This window comes from Diadema antillarum, unplaced genomic scaffold (assembly GCF_040938485.1).
Source record: "Diadema antillarum isolate AM-2024a unplaced genomic scaffold, OU_Dant_1.0 seq00000263_RagTag, whole genome shotgun sequence".
NCBI classification, from domain to species: domain Eukaryota; kingdom Metazoa; phylum Echinodermata; class Echinoidea; order Diadematoida; family Diadematidae; genus Diadema; species Diadema antillarum.
In genome coordinates this window covers 1690074-1713116 of record NW_027271301.1, presented here as the reverse complement: position 1 = coordinate 1713116, position 23043 = coordinate 1690074, and the positions used below count along the sequence as shown (strand labels likewise).

The window sequence follows — 23043 nt, the reverse complement described above, 5'->3', positions numbered from 1 at the left end:
TCCTTCTGATATTCTTCTTCCTCTACATACTCTCCCTTTTTCTCTACTTTCTCATCTCGTTTTCATCCTCTCCCTTCTTTTCTTTCTCCTTTTTTTTTTTTTGTTGTCTTTTTCCTCTGCCCCCTTTTGGTATTGAACTGTTACCCAAAACAATATCTGTTTTGGGGTTGCAAAGATGGATGGTATTGGAAGAATAAAGGATCTTGTAATTCTTGTAGTTGTAAAATGACATATTTACTTTACTGAATTGCTGTCATGCTTGTATTCAGATGGATACTGATGAGCATCAACAAGCTGGGTCTGATGCTGGCCTCGACTCCTCCCCAACCAGGACGGATATCCAAAAAGAGAATGAAACTCATCAGCCTGGCATACAGGACATCAGTAGCCCGGCCAGTCCGGATGGATGTTGCAATCATAGCGATAAGAGTGATGATGATGATGCCATATGCATCATTGAGTTTGACAAAAGTGCTGCCATGGCAACAAAGAATTGGATGATTTCTGTACTCAAGGTTTGTGTTGAATGTTCTGTATTTTTAGGTGTAATCTCAACTGATATATGCCCTTCTGAAAAGGAATGTAAAAATCATGAATCATATTGCTTGCAATTTTGACAGTTTTACCTTACAGCTTTCTTATCATAGCCTTCACATACAGTACACATTTTTGGTATCGCACAGTGATATAGGAAATTCCAGTCATTTATGCAATTTCCTGTGATGTAACGTAATTATGTGACATTTCTGTATTTTGATAATCAGTTTCCAAACTTATAGGCCCTCACAGCAACACCACTAGCACTAACTGCCACAAGGGTTTTATACAGTAGTGTAATGAGCAAAGATTTCTCTCTTTTTTTTTTTGGGGGGGGGGGGAGGAAAATATCTGCATCATCACTGCATCTATGATAGGCAATTGTGTTCTGTGTTTGTGTGTTTTGTTTTGTGTGTGTTTTTTTTTTTTTTGGGGGGGGGGGGGTTAAGTACAGGTATTGAAGATAATGGTCAAGACGTCGGCCTACAACTGGAATACATAATATTTTTTTATGTTGACTACCGATATTCATGAGATTAGAGCTCTTAGCATCTACCTACTATAGCAGATTGCTTGTTTACTTACATTATAGAGACGTCAAGGTCAAAGAGCAGCTAGGTGTGAGATTTTGCAAAGCGATAGGTGAGGGAGGGGAGGGTATGAAAGGGGGGTGTCAACCCTAACACAGTAAGGAGCTTTAAAAGCTGGATATCATGCAAGCTGGTGCATGTATACATAAAATTTTGGTTCGTTCTAATTGATATAGACTCATTATCCCTGTTCGTGGCGAAGCGCCTATTTACAACAAGGGCAGTTTGGGTTATCAATGAGACAGCTAAATAGCGTTGAGTGTGTGTGCTTAGTCGCACTTATAGAACAAAATAAAAGTGAATTACTAGCACGTGTTATGGAAAATGCAAGTACTCTCGCACCTGATTAGGCAGTTTCATCAAAGAATGAAACTGCCCCTGCCCTAAATTGGTACTCTGGTGCAAACAGGGATAATTAGTCTATACTGTCTCAGAATATGACTTTTGTGGTATCTAGAAATCACATTTTCTGTGTATTTTTTTTTTTTTTTTTGGGGGGGGGGGGGGGTTGAGGCATGAGAAAGAGCATGTCGGGCTGAGGCATTGATCATATAGAAATCCTCATTCATTTTGCTGAATTTCTATGGACTAAAAATGAAGTAATCACCTCTCATTGCTGCAGGCACCAGAAAGGGAAGGTGGTGGAGGTCTGTCGGTACATCCTCTACGGGGACAGAACGGCAAGGATGTCATCCTCCAGGTCAGTGCCACCAAGGAGCTCCTACTGGAAGGGGCAGAGAAGATCTGCCTCCGGAAGAAGTGCAAGGACGGCTCCCTGCGAGAGTTTAGCCGCGGGCACAGGGATCATTTTGACAGCGAGGGTAGGGAAGTTTGTCTACTCAACAAAATGTTCTGATCAATGTGAAAACAGTGCTTGTTAGAATAGCAGTGCTGTCATGAATTGAAAAATGGTTTCCACTGTGCTGTCAGCGTTACTTTTCCTCTGTATTCTTTGTTTATTTTGTATGATTTCTTGATATCAGTATACTTCCTGCTGCTGTTCGCCATCATAATGACCTTTATTTTTTTGTATTACTCTGATGAACACATCCAGATAAATGCTTCCTAACAACTTGCGAGAAGCAGCGAGTGATCTACTACCTCCTAACCCACATTCGCAGCACCAAGGCCCAGGATATTCCTGGCACAGAGACCAAGAAGCAGAATCTCTACCCAGAGCAACGAATAAGTAAATCATTTTTTTTTTGTTGTCTGAACTTTTGCATGGCACTTTTACCTCTCTAATGTAAAGTGTCATCATGGTCCGAACATTGATAGTGAAATAAAGATATCATAGTGATGTCATAGTAAATACACACTGCATATTTTGTAATCCAAATTTCTATAAATGAATTAGAATAAAGATTATTGAATGTTATTGCCATTGAATCTGTACCATCAGGAAATATGAAGCACAGAAAAGGAGAAGTATCAATCTATAGGCCACTCGCATCATAATGAAGTCCTTGGGCCGGCTGTTTTCTTTCAACATTTTGAAATTTTGTGTAATAACCAAACAAGTATGTAACACGCAAACCAAAAGTGTATAATATCTTGTTTATTCTGCTCTCATCATACACTGAAAAGCAATGGTAGATGCAAGGCTATCATTAATGTCATTAAAATTTTACATCAAAGAGAAAGCATAAAGTTGTCTGTACTCTTTCGCTAAGTTTGAAAATGAATGCATGAAAAGTGAGGGTTTAGGATACTTTTACAGCTTGTTATTCAGAAGGCTCGTAACTCTGAAAATGAAATAAGGATCGTTATTGGGGAGGTCAGTTGATCTGAAAGTGAAAACAGGGGTGTTGTTATTCAGTATGATAATTGTGGTACCTATATTTTTACTTTGTTGTTAAAATTTCATTAAATCCGTATTTGTTGTAACAGGAGTGCACTGTATTTTATATTCATAGTTCCAAAGTTGCTGAACTGCGGTTTGATCAAAGCACTCTACCCACTGCACACACCAGTAGAGCTGACATCTCTTGAGAAGCACTGGTACAAACACTCCAAGTATTTTCAGCCACAGCCAATTGGTAAGAAAGCATTGCTACTTCCATGCTGCATAGGGCTTGAGCGTTGTTTGTTTTCCATTGATTATGTACAGACTACATTGCAAACACTAATAGCAACTTGTTTTAAATGGTGGTAAAGTTTTGTTACAATGTGAAAAACTGCATTGAAGACACTTAAATACACCTGATGACATAGGGATCATATCTATAAAGTGCATGACCTGCATCATGCTGGTCCATCTCACAAATGTAAATGCAGTTGCTACATATGTCATAGGACTGGAGTCTGTGATTCAAGGCTTCAGACTTTCTTCAAAGCTCAAGCATGAAACAAGGCCAACAATGATTTGTCTACACGTGTAGGTTTGCATCTGGAATGTACAGTGTAAATGTCTGCCCAAAAGAATGTTAGAGGAGCAAAACAGCTTTGTCTCTTGACTGTGCGTTATCAAGTTGATTTCATACTGGTATCGGGATTGATTCATTTAATATTGGGCATTCTTTTGCATTTAATCTTTGTGTGAAGTGTGTAGGGATATATTTTGTTTGTTTGCATGTGATGACTGATGAGAACAATGTTGATTCTCAAGGGAAGTTGTCTTATGTACCAATTTGTATGTGTCAGTTATAACTCTTGTAAGACCAGCCTTATCAAAATCCATTAAGTGAGGAAAACAAATCATGTTTTTGTCAATTAATGTTTTTAACTGATGAGAGAAAATCCTCGATTGATGAAACATTTACTCAAGATCTATGGATATTGACAGCAGGCACAAGTGTTTCAAATATCAGTATGTGTTAAGTTTAATCAGAATGATCTTGTGTATTTTGTTAAATCTGTTGATTCCTTTCTCACTTTGATAGCAATTAAGTAACACACCCAAGTGTCTGATCAGCCTCTGAGTAAACAGGATATTTGTTTTAGTCTTTAATTCTTGATAGCATGTAACCTAAGGAAAAGAGGCGAACACAGGCAATGTTTGTCTGCGATACCTTGTGTCAATATTGTCAGTCAGTATACATGTTTATACATTCCAGTGTGGTGTAGAGTGCAGTATAAGCATGCTTGAAAATGTGTTTCAGTGCATCCTTTACACATTGGTAATACATTGCTTTTGCCAATATATGGGTTTATTTTGTTTTTCATTTGATCACATGGTCTATACTTGTGTCTGTCAAGAGACTTGTCAATAGCTCTCAATGAGATAGGTAGATGTACTTCTCATTTTTTTTTTTCCTTGTGTAAGCGTGCTCTTACCCCGGTAGTTGTGTTTTAATCAGTGAGGTAATCACTTCATTCAAACTAGGGAAAGTTTGTTTTTTTGTTTTTGTTTTTGTTTTTTTGTACGTATGCAAAGTGCGTTGATGGTAGTGATTTGTTCTAGAGAAGTATAATATTCATTATTTCTACCAGTAAAGTGTGTGTGTGTATCTTTGTGGGTGTGTATATGTGTATAAATTGGCAATTCCTCAGTCATGGAATATCCAAAGATGAAGTTCAGCCCATGTACCTTGTGATGAGTTGAGCAAAATTATGTATAGCATGCAACTCTTGTATTTAATTGAAGAAAATGATGACAAATGGTAAACTACAAACGCTTCCACCATTTTAACAGGGATGGATCCAGTGCCATCTGTTTAGTGACGCTACTAAGATTGAATAGATGTACTAGCGAGACTGTTTATGATGAATTTCTCAAAGAATGTTTTGTATCTGATCTACGATTTATATGTCTGTTCTAGCATTATTGTAAAGAATTTAGTATGTACAGTAGTAAGTACAACAACAAAAGTTATTCTTATTTCTATGTCTCTGAAAATACAGAGGTAATGCTTAAATTGTACATTGGCTACCCATGTTTAACAGTTAAACAAACTTTGTTTGTAGTATACTGAGCTATTCATGGTACACCACCAGTGTACACACAAGACTTATAATAATGATAATAATAATAATAATAATAATAATAATAATAATAATAATGATAATGATAATAATAATGATAATAATAATAATAATAATGATAAGTGAGATGGTATTTTAAGGCTCTTAAAATACCATCTCGAAAAGGGGTTTACATTCATCAACATATTCCAAAATAGGTACCATTGGATTGCATTTGATATCAAGATCACGCTCATCTGGACCTTTTTTGGTGTTGACCTCTCTGGAAGCAGGAAAAAGGTGATTTATGTCACATTTTCAGGGTTGGAAATATTTGAATTGAACACTCGCGCGCAGGAAGAAAACACCGCGCAACCAACAGACTGAAAGCCTACGCGTACCCGGGAGGAAACGTCACGCGCACCCGGGTTGGATACGAAGATTCTGTGTGATATACAATCAACGATTACAAGTAACAAAAAGTGATATTTTGTGGTACATTGTATAATCACTCGAACCTGAAGCATCAGAGTGCTGAAAGTTGCCTGCTGTATCCTGTCTACGGAGAGAATGGACCCCAGTTCACGCCTGAGTTAGGTGAGTCCACACCTATTTAATCTCACTCGATAACAGTGATGGATATAAAGACTGTAAAAGATAATTCATCTAACGGTGGATATGAGTCTGGTTCTATGAACCGTCTCTCACCCGTCAGGAGAGACGTGGATGGTCAGGCGTCTCCTGGACGTAAACAAAACACTGACCATGATCAACATGAGAAAATGATTGACAATGTGCAGAGACGAAAGTGGAGTAGAACAACCAACAAAGTTGTAATGAAGTGTTACTTTAAAAGTGAGCCAAGGAAGAGAGGTTATCGACAGCGCATGAAGCGCTTTTGGGACGAGGAAGAACTCTTTGCAATATCAGAGCAGAGATTAGCTGATCAAGTCAGAGCTATAAGAGTAAATCGATTGTTCTCTGAAGTCGAGTTGGAGGAGATAAAGAGAGAGGTGGAGCAGAGAGATACAAATAACGATACATTGCAGAATAATAGACCCATAAATGATAACTGTGCTCCAAAACCCACGCTCCACGCTAGTGATGAGGACAATGAACAGATGGGGGCAGATACGGAAGCATCACGAATTGAATTCGAACTCTCTGAAGAAAAAACAACAATAAGGTCGAGAATCTTGGAATATATGACAGATTCTCAAAGAAGAAAGCTACCAGCTCTCAATTCAGTAGACAAACGCAAGCTGATGGGACATGTTAGGGACGTTAACGAAGTATTGGACACCATCGATACCACATGCATAACAGACACAAACGCTCTACTTTATGCTGCAGCCAAAGTTGTAACTGAAGATCTTGGATTTAAAGTTCATTCTAAGCAGAAAGTTAATAAAACTGAACCATGGTGGAAAAGACGGCTGGAGGGACAAATAACGGAGATGAGGGCTGCTATAAGTAAACTGACTGAGAGCGAAAAGAGGCACTGTAAGAAAATCAGAGGACTATCTCAAATTGAGAAAAGGTACAACGTAAAAGAAAAAGGGAGGACTGTCGTCATTGAAGAGCTCAAGCAGCGTGTGACGGCGAAGGCTGCCAAGGTAAAACGATACCAGCAACGTGTAACGCAATTCAGACAGAACAAACTCTTCAAGACGAACCAGAAGAGATTATATGAGGAATTGAGTGGTACTAGAAATCACCAGGAGGAACATCCAGACCCAGTCGAATGTCAACAATTCTGGGGTAAAATTTGGGGTAATCCAGTTGAACACAACAAGGATGCACAATGGCTAAAAGATGTCAAGAGACAGCTCAAGCATGTCGAGAAACAAGAAAACATCTTCATTGATACACAAAAAGTGAAGAGACAACTGAGCAAAATGCCGAACTGGAAAGCAGCAGGACCAGACGCAGTGCATGGATTTTGGATCAAACATTTCACGGCAGTCCATGAGAGAATAGCAAAGCAACTACAGCTTGCTTTAGAGAGCGGGGAGGTTCCCCACTGGATGACCACAGGCAGGACGGTCCTCATCATGAAGGACAAATCCAAAGGTAATGTTGCCTCAAATTACAGACCCATAACTTGTTTAAACATGATATGGAAGTTAATGACTGGCATCATAGCGAATGAGATGTATTGCTTCATTGAAGGGAAGGACTTATTCCCTGTCGAACAAAAAGGTGGGCGGCGAGGGTGCAGAGGAACTAAAGACCAACTATTAATTGACAAAATGGTGATGAGAAATTCCAAGAGAAGGAGGACCAACCTGTGTGTAGCCTGGATCGATTATAAGAAGGCTTATGATATGGTGCCTCATTCGTGGAATCGATGAATGCTTGCAAATGTTCGGACTTGCAGATAACATCCGAGCTTTACTGACAAATTCTATGAAGGCATGGTGCACAACCCTCACATCGAATGGCAAAGATCTTGGTCAGGTGAGAATACAACGAGGAATATTCCAAGGGGACTCACTGTCACCTCTCCTCTTCGTTATATCACTCATTCCACTTACAAGCGTTCTGCGAAATGTATCGGCCGGTTATGACCTCGGAGGAAATCATGGCTCCCTCAATCATCTGCTGTTCATGGACGACCTTAAGCTCTTTTGTAAAGACGAGAAGCAGTGCGACAAGCTAGTTCAAACGGTTCGTCTGGTCAGCAAAGACATCGGCATGGACTTCGGCATCAACAAGTGCGCTACCCTGGTTATGAAGAGAGGGAGACGAGTGAAGAGTGCAGGAATACCACTCCCAGATGGAAGAATACTACAGAGTTTGGAGGAAGGAGAGAATTACAAATACCTCGGAGTGTTGGAATCTGATGATGTCTCGAACAATGCTATCAAAGTGTCTGTGACGAAGGAGTACTTCTCACGTGTAAAAAGTGTACTAAAATCACACTTAAATGGCGGACACGTGATCACAGCTCTAAACACCTGGGCGGTAGCAGTTTTGAGATACACAGGAGGAGTGGTCGAATGGACGAAGGCGGAACTGGCTGGTATGGATCGGAAGACAAGAAAGATGCTCTCGATCTACAAAACCCACCAAATGAGTGCTGATGTCGACAGGTTGTACCTGCCAAGGAAAGAAGGAGGCCGAGGGCTCGTGAGTGCGTCAGATTGCGTTGAAATGGAGCAAATCAGCCTCAACAATTACATAAACAACAGTGAGGAAAAACTCCTTCGAGCCGTTCTGGTTGAAAGTGGAAATAATGTAAACGCCATTGATCCACCTACTTTCAAAAGCCAGAAACGAACAGAAAGATCTGCAAAGTGGAGAGAAAAGCAGCTGCACGGGCAGTTTTGCAGAGAGACGGAGAACATCAGCAGTAATGACACATGGTTATGGCTGAAGAAAGGAGAACTGAAGAAGGAGACAGAAGGACTGATCATCGCTGCCCAAGAGCAAGCACTGTCAACCAATGCTCTGAAAGCAAAGATACAGAAGAGAGATGTGGATGCCACATGCAGGATATGCCGAGAAAGAGACGAGACAGTGCAACATATCGTATGTGGCTGTAGTAAATTGGCGCAAAAGGAGTACAAAAGACGACATGACAAACTGGCACAAGTCCTTCACTGGGAGCTTTGCAGAAAACATGAAATACCATGTGAGAGCAAATGGTATATGCACGAACCACAGAAAGTTTCTGAAAATGATCAAGTTAAAATCCTGTGGGATTTCGATGTTCAAACTGACAATGTCATCCAGCACAGGCGTCCGGATATCATCGTCGTAGAAAGGGCTCGACAGATGTGCACAATCGTCGATGTCGCGGTACCAGGAGACAGCAGAGTAGCCGAGAAGGAGAAGGAAAAGATAGAGAAGTACCAAGACCTTGCCAGAGAGCTTCGCCACCTGTGGAATATGAGAACGAAGGTGATCCCTATTGTCGTTGGAGCACTCGGAACAACGCCAAAGCAGCTGCGACGGCACTTGGACGATGTTGGTGTGCCAAATCGAGTGCAAACGCTCCAAAAAGCAGCATTGCTGGGGACGGCACGAATCCTGAGAAAAGTACTGGAAGTCTAAGGTTCCAGGATGGAACTTGACGTGATATTAATCTCCAAGAGATATCTTGTGAAGATAGAGATAACAATAACAATAATAATAATGATAATGATAATGATAATAATAATGATAATAATAATAATAATAATAATAATATAATAATTAACTAATAATAATGGGGATGTTTATAATGCCATTTACCACTCAGTGTGAGTGCTTATAGGGCATGAAAACAATGATAATGATTATATTGATAATGATGATGATAATGATAATGGTAATAATAATACTATGATGATGATGATGATGATAATGATGATAATGATAATAATATAATGATAATAATATGATTATTGTTGTAAAGATAAACCTCATGTCCATTTCATTTGTTTGTTTGTTTGTTTGTTAGATATAGTTTGTTTGAATGTTAATGATTAATTGTTAGTGTATTCATAAATGTATCCATATTTCTACATTCTTCCTTGTCTGTAAATGGAAACCTATATCTCAAATATCTTTTGACAGAAATGATCCGAGACTACTTTGGTGAGAAGATAGGCATCTACTTCTCCTTCCTTGGGTTCTACACCAAGGCCCTGTTCCTTCCGGCAGCGGTGGGCCTGGTCTACTTCCTGCTTGACACATTTGTTGGCCACCTCCCTCATGGCTATGCCTTTTTTGCCATCTTCAACCTACTGTGGACCACCATCTTCCTGGAAGCCTGGAAGAGGAAGTGCAATGTGATGGCATTCAAGTGGGGCACTTACGGTTAGTGCTCAAGATGGTTTCTTGACATGAAGTTATAAGTGAATACTGCTGATTTTGATAAAAAAATGTTGTATTGTGCTGAAATCTGAATTGTGTCAGAGATTATAGTGATTCAATTTGATTTCAGGGTTCAAAGAGTGTCATCTATAACTTGGCATGTTTTTTTAACCTAATAAAAGGAGAGATATTATTGTGTTGAAGATGTAATATTTGATCTCAGTGGTTTAAGCAGGAAATGACAGTTGAGTTCAGAGCAAGTATGAGTTGATCTACAAAAGAAGCATACATGAATTATCACTAATCCTTGCACCTGCAGGCATGGTGAAGTTTGAGGAGCCACGAGCTGAGTACCATGGTGCTATCACCACTAACCCTGTCACGGGGCGCCGTGAGCCACACTACCCAGAGTCCAAACGCAACTACAAGAAGTATGGTGTGTCTGCCCCCATCATTATGGTCTTCCTCTGCCTTGCATTCCTCATGATGCTCGCCTTCTTCTGGTTTGAGGACTACCTCATGACAAAAGTGGATGCCAAGACAACAGTCGGAGGTCTGGTGCTCCTCATCCCAAGCATCCTGTATGCTGTTGTGATCATTATTATCAACTCCATTTACCGCAAGATAGCCAGCTTCCTCAATGACTGGGGTATGTGCTGCTGCTTATTAACTTCACCTCCTTGAACACCATAAACTGTGAATGTAGAATATTTCATGCTGTAATTATTTTGGGCTCTTCTGAAGTAGTGTGAAAGTTACAACACGGCAATAGTCAGGGAGATATTGAAATGTTACTGTAATATTCTAGTTGGCAACATTCTAAATAATCCAGAGTTCACTGGTACTACTCTTTGTGCCAGAAATTAATCATGCACAATTTCCACGTCAAGAATATGTTGCTTGCTGCATAGATCCTGATATGTGTGCAAAGAAGCTGTGCACTGCATAGCCTCTGAATGATTCATTAATATCGTTGCTGTGGACTTAATCCTTGTGGCAGTGATTAGTTCTGACTTGCTGTGCAATTTGTGGGTGGAGAGTCCTTTTTGTTTTCTCTGTGGCTTGAGTTTTTACCTACAGAATGTGTCTGCAACAAGAAATGAGTATGCCCAGAACTGTTGAATGTCATACCCCCTTCGGCATTACCAATCATTTCTTTTGAGATAGAGCATGACATCTGGAATGTTAACATGCACCAAGATGTAGCATGAGACATGTACCAAGTATGTTTGTATATATGGGTTTTAGCTGCATGCACTGTACATGTTTTTGTTTTATGTTCATGTCAGTGCTTCCTTTGCTTCATGTAGACACTTGCTATTCCTGTTTGTACTTATGTTGTGGCGTGATGCAGGGATAAAACAATTGAGCAAATCATCCTTCTCAGCACTGCCAAGGCATCTCTGACAATTCTTTTTGTATTACCTTTATTTGATATGGATTAGGATAGTACATTTATATTTCATGCTTAGGTTTGTGTTCTGCTCGTGCACATTTCATCACTTGTTTTGAACTTTCTTGTGTTTCCACAATTTTACTGTACGTAGTTCTATAAAAGAATTAAACCTGTCAAGAGCCAACATTTTCCTCATTCTGCTGGCAATCCCATTACAGAAGACAGAAAAGTATGCATGACAGCAGCAATTTCTTGTGGCAAAACCTGTTCAGTGTGCAAGTATTTAGTGCATTAAATGTGAATTTCCAATTCACTGACATTGTTGTGAGATATGTTGTGACACAGAAAAAAGGAAGGTAACATACCAATTTAAAAGTGGCTGTGCTTGGGATGCTTTTATGTCATTTAATGTTTGTTTGTTGTTGTTTTTTTTTTTTTTTGGGGGGGGGGGTGAACCATAGAATGTCTAATAGTTACATCTTACATGAGAGCACTTTACGTATCAATTCTTTTTGTGAGAATCTAATAGACTGCTGGTTGTTTGTTTCAGAATCAATACTATAAATATATGAAAATTGTAATGACATAGACTATGACAAATTATTCCCGTGATCATGTTCTTAATAAGCATTAAGTAACTTGCCATGGCTAGTTATTTTTTAGGACAGAAGTGACTCAATTTGCATCCCTACTGAATCCCTAGATTACCGGGAACTGTCCTATTTCCGCAGGGAAAAAGATGCCTCACTTTAAGGTTTTGTTTTGGTGATCATCATTTATTGAAATTTAGGAGATTTGCTGGAAATTGTAATTGTGCTAAAGATTACTGTATACGCTATATATTTCGCGGGGGTTTTATTTTCGCGAATTTCGCGAGTCAGGAGCTATTCGCGAAATTAGCAACACGCGAAAATATTACCTTCCGAAATGAATCCCTTGCCTTGATGATACGAACATTTCAGTACTAGTATACCATGTCACGGCTTACCGAACAGACCATACTGGCTAAGCTTGTTTACGCACGTCCACGTCTACTTACGAATACTGTAGAGAGCCAATCCATTATCGCAAGGGGACCACTCGTCAGAAATCTAGCGCGATGGACTTAACCACTTCAAAAATGTTGAATTCTAACTTACTAGTTCGCAGAGTTTGGCAAGTCTTTTTCATGCAGTGTATAACTAGTATCATTCTTATTTGCTAGTAAGTTGAAAATTCACACTTTGTTTGCCACTTCATATTTTCTCTGGTCCCCCAATCACGAATTTAACCACTCGCGAAAATGTGTGACAGCGACAATTCGCGAAAATTTATGTACGTGAAAATTATAGCGTATACCATACTTCCATTCGTTCCTGTTTGATGTTGTTCAAGGATGTGAGGGAATGACTCTGTTGTGTTCCAGTTTATGTGTTGTTTTGTCTTGCATGCCTCGTCTGTTCTTCTCTGTGTGCATAACAGAAAACCACCGTCTTCAGTCTGCTCATGAAAACAACCTCATCCTTAAACTAGTTGTGGTGAGTTTCTTCCTAGCCTGCAGTAGTCCAACACCTCCAACTGCTCTGCTCCAAAATGAGCAAAAATTTGTGAGCTTGGGTAACCTTAGATGTTCTGAAACATGATTTTGTCTAACATTGCATATGCTGTCTGTTGTAGCAAAGTTACATGAAGGAGTTCTATTTCATTACATATTTCTTGTAAGGTAAACTTTGAAGTAGAACCTATGATACAGCATTTTGAGTTGCCTTTCTTCTGGACCTTGTAGAATATTATCATAACATTTTGTAAGAGGGAAGTGTTTGATGTTAAGGCTTATTCATTGGTTAAGAAGCCCATCTTTATAGGTAGTTGAATATCTCTTTGTAACATTAAACTGAAATAGTGTACAATTACATTGTATGGTTGGAAGCCAATAAGATTTGACAACTAGTATGTAATTGTGGTAGTCTGTATAACATGAGTGTAGTTTTACCACTCCCAGAAATTTGGCTCATCAGCTTACTCAGCCCCCCCCCCCCCCTTAACAAAAAGACAAACAACAAAATGAGAAAACCCTTCAAAGGTAATTTGTTGACACATGTAGGGAAAAAGAGAAAACTTTATAAGTAGTATGCCATAATTTGGTGTCATTTCACGTTGAATACCCATTGTGGAATTACGCTTAAACTGTAAACTAGTTTTCACTTCTATCAGAGCCATAGAGCTCTATTGGTCTAGTAGAAAAGGTGACACATCGTATGCTCTGTCAACATATACTCTATGCGACAAATGCTTTGAGACTTTAGCTCTGCAGACATCTGCTCCACGGACATTTTCTCCACTGAAATATGCTTCAGAAATAATACATTTGCTTCTTAATAATAACTGTTCAATGGACACTTACTTTGCCAAAGATTGAACTCTCAGTAGAATTCTCAAGTGCTTTTGATATACAGGGGAATCCCATTATAACAAGATCGTCGGTTCCGGGTGATTTTTCTCGTTATATCCGGATTCTCGTTGTATCCGAACACTTGTGGAAAATACACTTTAGATAAACATGCTCTGTTAAAATTGGGTTACATGCATCTCCATTTTGACAACTCCATTTTGATGAACAGAAAAACAGGAAATGCAACTCGAAAATGCGAGAGCATTCTTGCGATAATTACAATCATCTTTGTTCTTTCCTCGACGCTTAATTGTTATCAAATGTTTCAGATTTGATATCGTATAATCATGTCGTAAATGGGGCCTGCTTTTTGTTATCCGCATGCTAATCATTCTGCACATCTGAGAAGAGAGAGATGAAGGAAAATTTATGCAACTATTATAGGTAAGGTCATCGCGCTATCAACGCTGCATTTAGCGTAACTTGCGTGGATGAAAGCTGTGACTAAAGTCTGAATTTATCTTTCATTCTATGACAAATTATTGATATGATATAAATCATGTGTATTATGGTGAAAGTTTACATCACAATTTATACTCTTATTTTTATTTCCTTCAAGGACACTGTGCCCAATATCCTATTTTCTCTCCCTATTGCTGTAAAGTGCGATGCGCGAAACGCTTGATGACTTTTACTGCAAGAGTGCCATGTGCTGCCAGCTTGTTGCGAAGCACCAGGTTGAATGTGTGCTTTGCATGAATGTTTTACCCGACGAGATTGACGGGTGCATGCCGTTTGCGAAAACAAAAACCAGTACCCGGTAACTGGTGAAGTGAAATAGTATTTCTATTAGCTAGAGTCGAGTTAATTCTAATTTTAGCTTATGACCTCATCATACTTTGATTTTGACATCTAATTCAATTTATCTCATAATCAAAGTTACGTTAATGGGTTATCTAACTGAGCGGCTAATGTTTGCGAAAGTAGCGAATAGTAACAGAGTTTAAATTCCGTCAGGATTCGGTAACAGTTGCAATCAAACTCAAAAACAGTTTTCATTTTTGCAACCAGTTTCTCTTATCGCAAAGAAATTTTGAACATGTTCAAAATTTCTCCAGAAACTTCTCTACAATTCGCTACGTTTGTAAACATTTCCCGCTCACAATTAGATACTCTCTTTACGCATCTTCGGAAAGGTTAACTTAACATTTCGGATACAAAAATAGATGTGCACCATTTAAGAACGCTAATTCGAATTGTAGCGTTTGTGATAACATTTAGGCATATTCTTTAGCTAAAGCTACAGCTTCTAAATATTCTGATGCCGTTCCATCACGGCCCTCGGAAAGAGACTTTAAGAACTTGCGGCGCGTCACCTTGATTGCGTTCTCTGTGGAACTGGCAGATCTTAGTCTCTGCTTGCACGCAACGATAATTCAGACAATTCACAGAGAATTGACCTTTTCTGGTTTTGAAATAGTGCATGATTTTTCCCGTTGTTTCGTTCGGGTTAAAAAAAGAAAAGAAAGTTGTCGTTATATCTGCACAAATTGATCTTTGTTTTTCTTTGTTTTTAGGCCCGAAAATTATCTCGCAATAACCGGAACTCCGAATCCCCATAGGCTAACACGCAAATTTATTTGGGACCGGACAATTTATCTCGTTATAAGCGGATTCTCATTGTATCCGATCTCGTTATGACGGGATTCCCCTGTAATGTTGATTTTTAAATTCTTTGTGAAAGTATCATAGTCTTGCGACATTTAAGAATCATTTAAAGATCATTTTGCTTATCAGTTTTGTTTCTTTATCGAATCAATGCTTTGAAATAAATGAAATTGTAGTACAATTGATTCAGTAACCGTCAATTCATTTAAATATTGTAGTGGTTTTAGTATTCTGAGAATGCTGTGATAGATAGTTACTGTTTCAAATAATTTTCAAGCCGAGGGCACAGCTCTGATGTTTAGATCAATCCCAAATGAAATCACTGAGCATTTGTAGGCAGAAGAATTAAATTCAAGAGCAATGTGTCCTCAAAGAAAATTTAGTTGTCACATATATTTGGAGCGATTATTGGTGGAGTAAATGTCATGTATATTTGGTGTTATTATTGATGGAGCAAATGTAACACATCTTCAGAGCAATTATCGGTATAGCGTACACCATGGCATATATTTGGAACAATTATAGGCAGAAAAAAATATTTATCTCCAAACCATCTTCCCAGGAAGCAATTGTCGATGGAACAATTGTCAGCCCAGCAAATGTCTGAAGGTGTTTGCTACGAATCATATGTCACATTTTTGGAGCAATTGTCAGTGGAGCATAAATGTCATGGAACCACTAGAACAGCTGCAAGGGCAATGAAATATCATGAAATGCAGATGACTATGATATAAGATGTACTCGTTTGGATGACAAACGGCTTGGCAGATTTTTCTGTTTTATGTGATTGAGGTATTTACAGACAATTAGTAGCTTTGGTGATACGATACCCCGCTTCTTTGTTCTTTAGGTAAAATTTAGATTGTAATGCACATTCACAACAAGTAATTGGTGTCGCCGTGCAGTACTATTTTATGCTTTTATGATAAGATAATTCTTCTGTGGTGGCAGAGCAGTAATTGTGTTGTCTGATTTCTGAAGAGTAACCATGAATCTGTGAGCACTTGCCCACACTCCCCATCACACACCATCTGCCAATTCCCAACCCCCCCCCCCCCTCCATGTGTTGTTATGATAACATTGGGGTATTCTTTCTCTGAAACTGGTTTTCCATTGACATATTCTTCCATGTTATTCTGTATGAACTGTTCAAGACATAAAAGATAAGTCATTGCATCAATGTCATTGCCTTTGAACTATTATGAGTAATGTTCATGTTGAAATAATTAACTCTGTTAAAATCTTAATGTGATAATGAGCTCCTCTCACTCCTGGCCTTGTCTGTGAATCACCATTAGGCAGGGTCAAGTACTGGTCACTATGTCCCACTAGCCTCAGGGAACGTCCAGATAAATTTTGAAAATCTAATAATTCTATCTTTGTTGCTAGTATAAGATGTGAATGTTTTTCAAAAATGGGCTGCTTTTTACAGCATGCATTTTTGCAATGGCTTTATCTTTTGCGCATTTTTGCAAGTCAGCTCATAACAAAATTAACAAAATATTGCTTTCAGCAACATTAATGCAACATATTGTCTCTAAGGTTGGCAATGGCTAACTTTGCTTCTTTGAAAGGTATTGTTTTTATTTTTCATCCTTTTTGCTGTGGCTCTCAATCTTGAATTTTAAACACACAACATTGTCAGAGTGATTCTTGATGTGTGAAATGTGCTCGTAACATATCTTGTTTGATCAAGATCAAATGCTTACAAGTACATATTGAAATAAGACACAAAGATGTCTTTTCTGTCCACAGTTTGACTTCTCCAATTGCTTCATGTGCCTCTTCTTTATTGCTTTCTACCAACAAGACATGGTGAAGCTGAGGAAGGTGAGAAGCACTAGTAAACTTATAATCATGCTGTAGGGTTTGCAGTGAGTCAAAGTGTCAGTAGATGTGGTATTCTAGCAGCAATGCTTGGGGTGCAGTGCATATAATACAGTCTACCTCATGAGGTTCAGAATTTTTTTTCATGTTTTATTCTTGAAGTCTGAAAGAAGCTATAGAAAGCATACATTTTTATTCTAAAGCTTTTTCAAGATAGCAACAGCTTTGGCACAATTGTAGAGTACATAAAGATATCCAATGAAGGAAGTTATAATTTATTTGTTGGAACTTGCCCTCTTACTACTGAGATCTTTTGTCCATTGATAAGGTTTTTCCTAAGGCATCAACATAAGCCTTGATATTTAGAAAGCTTCGGAGATTGGATGTAAATTGCAATCGATGTTACCTTACACTGTTGTTAACTGAATCAAAAGATTGTGGTGTGTCAATACTCCACAAGGTTTGTGTGTATCTCTAATCATCAATTTAACACAACTTCAACACATACTACAGTATTCTTAAGTTTGAAGTGCACAGTGATAATGTGGAAATAATCAGTAATACATGTCACATATCTTTGAGAGTTTGACCCAGTGTTAGCCATGAACCTTGAAGTACTAGGCATAGATTGCTGCTTAAATTATGTTTTGTAATCCAGTGAAACTCTTTGAAGCTTTTTGAAGTTTAGACCTGATGTTTATTTATATTTTTTATCAGTTATATCATTTTTTTTAATATCCCAAATTCTTTTCAAAAAATTTTAGTCTCCACAAAATGTGATGTTCTCTTCCCTCGAATTAGAAGCATTGCATCTGACCTGTGTGATGTTCACGTTACATAGAGAGTAAAATCAATGACACAAAATGTCATTTTCTGCTGTCTTGTTATGTTGTGCATTCCCAAAAACAGTGTGAATTGCAACTTGACGCTATTTTCTCTTTCTCCTCCTCATCCTCCACCACAACCTGTTCCGTCAGGTATAGTGATGTGCCAATCTCCATTGGTCTCTCATTACCTATATGATTTTCATCCCTCTGTACAAACCTCAGTATCTCTCCACGCTGCTCATCATCCAACAATTCATTGAACAGTTCATCGAGACAGCGCTGCCCTACCTCATCCTCAGGTTCTGGCGAGGACAGAAGGCTGCTGAGAAGGAGGCACTGGCTAAGAAAGATGACGATGCTCCCAGTAGTGAGACCTCACCTCACAAAGATGCCTCCAAACTGGCAGCCCAGCAGAGCAAGATGGATGTCTATCCAGTATGATCAATTATCCCACTAACTCCTTCCCCATGTCCTGTGTAGTGATCAGTCCCCTAGATATGAATACAAATACAATTCTGTACCAATCATGAGTCCTTTGATTTGCACTGCACTGATGTGATCAAGGATAATTCAGTTCGAATCTAAATAATATAGTGGAATGTGCTGGACCTGAGGTTTAAGTCATCTCCAAACTACACAGAAATGAAGGATTCTGGGTGGCTGCAAGAATTAGTTCAAGGAAAACTCATATAACGAGGAGGTCAGGACCAAGCACTTTTCCTTGTTATAGCTGATATCTCATTATATCAGTTGGCATAAAAGAAGCATAACATTAAGACACTATCAATATATGTACATATGGGACTACAGATCACATATCAATTCATACTGATAACCTGGCAATATTCATGTGTGTGAGAGAATTACTCACCTTTACGTGTTAAGATGTTTTTCGGCATTGAAATACGATTTTAAGGTTGCATTTCTTAATGAATGTATGAATTTGTTCATGTATAGTTTGCGTGACGGTCACGATCCTCTGTAAATTGTCATGTGATGTTATTGTTTTGAAATGCATATGTTGTGTGTGGAAGATTAGAACAGGTTATGCATAATGCTGTGCGACGCATTTGTGTTTCTGTACATTATGCATACATGTGTAGAGATTGGGAATTCCTGATAGTAGAAAGTCAGTCAAATAAGGAGATTGCCTCACACACCTCATGATGCTGCATGTATGCATAGGGCTGTACGTGGACCATCACATACTCAAACACATTCTGTGCATGTGCACATGCACATGTTCACACACATGCATAACATGCAGCGCTGAGGTGGAGTGCAATGTGAAAAATATACAAGACACAATTTTTGTTGCATTGAGCTGCAGAATCTTCGAACATGGTCACACAGGCAAAGGAAAGATTTACCCAAAGAGATATGCTTTACATGACTATAACACGTTTGATTAACTGTGTTTTTCTTTGTTTGGGAATCACAAAATCCATCTTGTAGCAATTATTTCTAAACAGCTAATCTTACTTTAAGAATAGCATTTTACATAGACTTGTGTGGAAGGAAAGTTCACCGTAAGTTGGGACTGCGAAAGTTTCCTCGTAATAACCAATCTCAGTACATAGCAGTGTTTGTTACATTTAGTTTTCCCTATACCATAAAATTCACTCACTCTCATATGATATTGGGGAAAGAGTGTGAATCAGGTTGCACTTATTCTTGTGTTGTACTCTCAATCTTACTGTCGATTTCCAGGGAACATTTGATGACTACTTGGAGCTTTTCCTCCAGTTTGGTTACGTGTTCCTCTTCTCTGCTGTGTTCCCGCTGGCAGGCATCTTTGCTCTCCTCAACAATGTCATCGAGGTGCGGAGTGATGCCTTCAAGCTCAGCCGCGTGTGCCAGCGACCCTTTGGACAAGCCGTTGCCGACATTGGCACTTGGCAGGCAAGTGCCACCTTGTAACTTTAGGGACTACAGTCAGTAATGGAGGTTGGAGAGTATTTTCCCCTGAGGGCCCCTTAGCTCTGAAATCTTTAAAAAATCTTCTTCTCTTGAACCAGAAGTGATCGAACTATGGAAGTGCTTTGAGTAGGTGCATTTTAAAAAAGAAAGAATGAAAGAAATAGTCAGCAGAAATGTGTGGAAGGTGAATTTCCAATACTATGTTGAGCGCTAAACCTACCGTGTCTCTTGTTTAATGTTGTTATGTGTTTATTGAATAGTGGCAATGTCACTAACTGTATGATTGTGTTGAAACGTGCAGTATACTGCAGCTTTATGTTTAGCAGTTCCTAATATGTCGATTTGAGTGTGTACATTGATAACTGCAGTGCAATTTTAATCATGAATTACTTTGACATCAAATGCATAAATCATCTATTTGAAAATAAGTATCAAGAAAAAATTACCAAACATGTTTCATATGTCATGGCCAAACATGGTAGTGATTTTATTCAAAATATGACATTGTCATAGACTATTCTGAAGTGAACAATGTAAGTCTGAAAATGTATTGAGGAAAATCACAGGGCTGTCAAAACCTGGTTTTTGCATAGTGGGGGAAATATTTATGTGTGTTGCAGTATTTCTGTAATGGCTTTCTATCGCCAATTCTACTCTGCTTATTCAGATCACATTTGAGATTATGAGCATCATTGCTGTGCTAACCAATGTGGCACTGATGGCTCTGTCACCTGAGATCCAGTCCCTCTTCCCAGAAATGTCCACCACCAAGTACATCCTTCTCTTTGTGGTAGTTGAGGTAAGACATCCTTTTGAGAAAAACTAACAAAGAAAATTAAAACTTTTTGTGTGCAATTTCCCAAAGGAGGAGGGCATGATTTTTCATAGGCATCATTGCCATTATATCCTTTAATGTCTAAAAGAAATTTTGATGACAATGGCAATAGTGACGATCAATGAGGACATATGTAGTAATGTAGTAAGAGTAATAAAACCTTGTATATGAAACTGTAACATCAATGTAATCATAACAATAAATCTTGATTTTGGTGGTTTGTGTAAATGAGACCATAATGAAGATGATTACTACAATAATATTACTTATCCATTGTGCTGAAGACAAAATGTTGTATATGTAGATTTGTAGTAGTACTTGGTTCTTTTGATACCTGTCTTTATATCTTTAGTAATTATAATGTCATGAATGACATTAACTAGCTGGTTATGATGGTAATGACATTAGCAGTAATGAAAGTATTTGATGGTAATCTCTTTTTTCCCCCTCTGTTGTTCAGCACATCTTCCTTGCCTTCAAGGCAGCCATTGCCATCCTCATCCCAGATCTACCCAAGTGGATGGAGGTTGAGCTTGCCAAGGAGGAGTTTGAATCTAGGAAGGCTCTGGCAGACAGGGTGAGTTTCTCTTCCTACCATCCCACATCACCCACCCAGCCCCTCCTCTTCCAGGAGCAGATGATCATGATTTTCTACATCAGTTGCTTCCCCCGCTGGAACCTCCATTTTGTGTCCTGTCTAAGGGATAGCATGTTTTCTGCTCTTAATAGAGGATCCGACACGATTGCACACAACATGGCTCAGCTAGACTCAGTGGGATCAACTCAAAACTTAAAGGGATTGTATAGTTTTGGTTGAGACCTAACTTCAGGTTTCTAACATTTTTGGTGAGATAATGAGAAACCTCGTATGAAATGTGAAAGAACATGTAATTCCAATAGGAATTTAACATTTATTTGATGAAAATTGGTTTTTAAATGGCTGAGATATCCAAAACAGAGCGAGCGGAATAAAATGTGGGACCCACCGTTTGTTGCAATCGCTTTGTTTTACTTTGTTTTTGGATGTCTCAGCCATTCCAAAACCGATTTTCATCAAAATAAATTTTGAATTCCTCTTAGAATGGTGTGCTCTGCACTATTTCATGATTGGTTTCATGGTATCTCACAAACAATTAAAAGCCTTATCTTCATCTCCACCAATACTATATTATCCCTTTAATCCATTTGAATCCAAGGCATATGTGCTACTGACTGAGCCCCCTCTCTGCCTCATGTTTTCCTGAGATGAGTACTGAAATAAAAATGAGGCCGTTTGATGGATATTTTGAGCGTAGGGGATGCTGCAGCTCCACCCAACCTTGTTCAAACCTGTGTAACATGTCCATCATTGTTGCTCTAATTTTCAGGTACCCAAACCTCCTATGTATTCTGTACCCAATTGGCAATAAATAGATTTCTTGCTTGTGTTAGATCTAGTCAATGTGATATAATGATAGGGTTTTTCATTGTAATATCTTACTTTTATCTCTTGCTCCCCCTGCACTGCTATATTATATTTTGAGAATGTGAAGGATGATCTCGGCAGAATGTATCCTAGCAACCACTGAATCACATCCATTAATCTCATACCTGGTGTCTCTCATCACATGTTGCATCTTAATGCCTCTTGTTGAAACAGAAAGCTGCTGAGCTGACCCGTGAGCTGTCATTCAGCAATGACAAGGAGAAGTCAGCCAGTATGGCCGAAGCCCGTACAGCCATGCTTGCATCCGATTCAACGGATATCAACAGTCAGCCCCACTGACCACCGACAGGGCTGTAAAGAGTGTTCAGGTCACTGCATCGTGTGGATGGCGGTACCACTGAAGGCATAACAAACTGATTAAGGAATTTCATTGCAGTAGGGCTATGTGTGTCTCCTGTGCAGTGTGAAGTCTGTGCCACTGTCATGTCAGTTTGAGTGTGCACCCACATTGCAGCCTTGTGTGTGTTGTTTTTTTCTGTTTATTCATTATATGCACATACATTTATGTTTTTATGCACTACAAATTTAGTATCTTACTGATTAATTGATAAAATATATCCTCTAAAATATATATACATATATCGTTATATTTAGGTAGATATTAGATTTTAACCTGACTTAATTTCAATATATTGTAGATTCTGAACAGATGTACATCTAAAAAAGGTAAAAAAAAAGATAGGATGAAGAATTTTGGTTATGTTTGATTAATTACACCTGTTTTCATTCTCAGCCAAACATACTGCATTTATCTCAGCATGCTGCTCATTAGTGTGCTTACAGTAAAGTGGAAGACAATCCCAATAAAAGGTAAATGTAGTCCCCATTAAAGTATAGTGAGTAAGCCATCAAAATGACACAAAGGATGTCATTTCATACG

General features: G+C 38.7%; 1 protein-coding gene across 1 annotated transcript; it reads left to right on the top strand.

The window, feature by feature from the left end:
• The first annotated feature begins 269 nt into the window (after positions 1 to 269).
• Positions 270 to 22449, top strand: LOC139729790 (anoctamin-10-like). The gene is made up of 13 exons (XM_071640721.1): positions 270 to 515; positions 1750 to 1948; positions 2182 to 2316; positions 3044 to 3166; positions 9594 to 9836; positions 10153 to 10482; positions 12691 to 12746; positions 17024 to 17098; positions 18145 to 18357; positions 19633 to 19824; positions 20510 to 20641; positions 21138 to 21254; positions 22317 to 22449. The coding sequence occupies exons 1-13, from the start codon at positions 270 to 272 to the stop codon at positions 22440 to 22442; spliced, it is 2187 nt and encodes a 728-aa protein (XP_071496822.1). The 3' UTR covers positions 22443 to 22449.
• Positions 22450 to 23043: the final 594 nt, after the last annotated feature.

Bases quoted from the DNA above. Each gene is read 5' to 3' on its own strand.
- LOC139729790 (XM_071640721.1), top strand. From the start codon at position 270: ATGGATACTGATGAGCATCAACAAGCTGGGTCTGATGCTGGCCTCGAC. The intron at 1,949-2,181 runs GTAGGGAAGTTT...GAACACATCCAG, and splicing joins GGATCATTTTGACAGCGAGG to ATAAATGCTTCCTAACAACT. The intron at 20,642-21,137 runs GTAAGACATCCT...TCTGTTGTTCAG, and splicing joins TTCTCTTTGTGGTAGTTGAG to CACATCTTCCTTGCCTTCAA.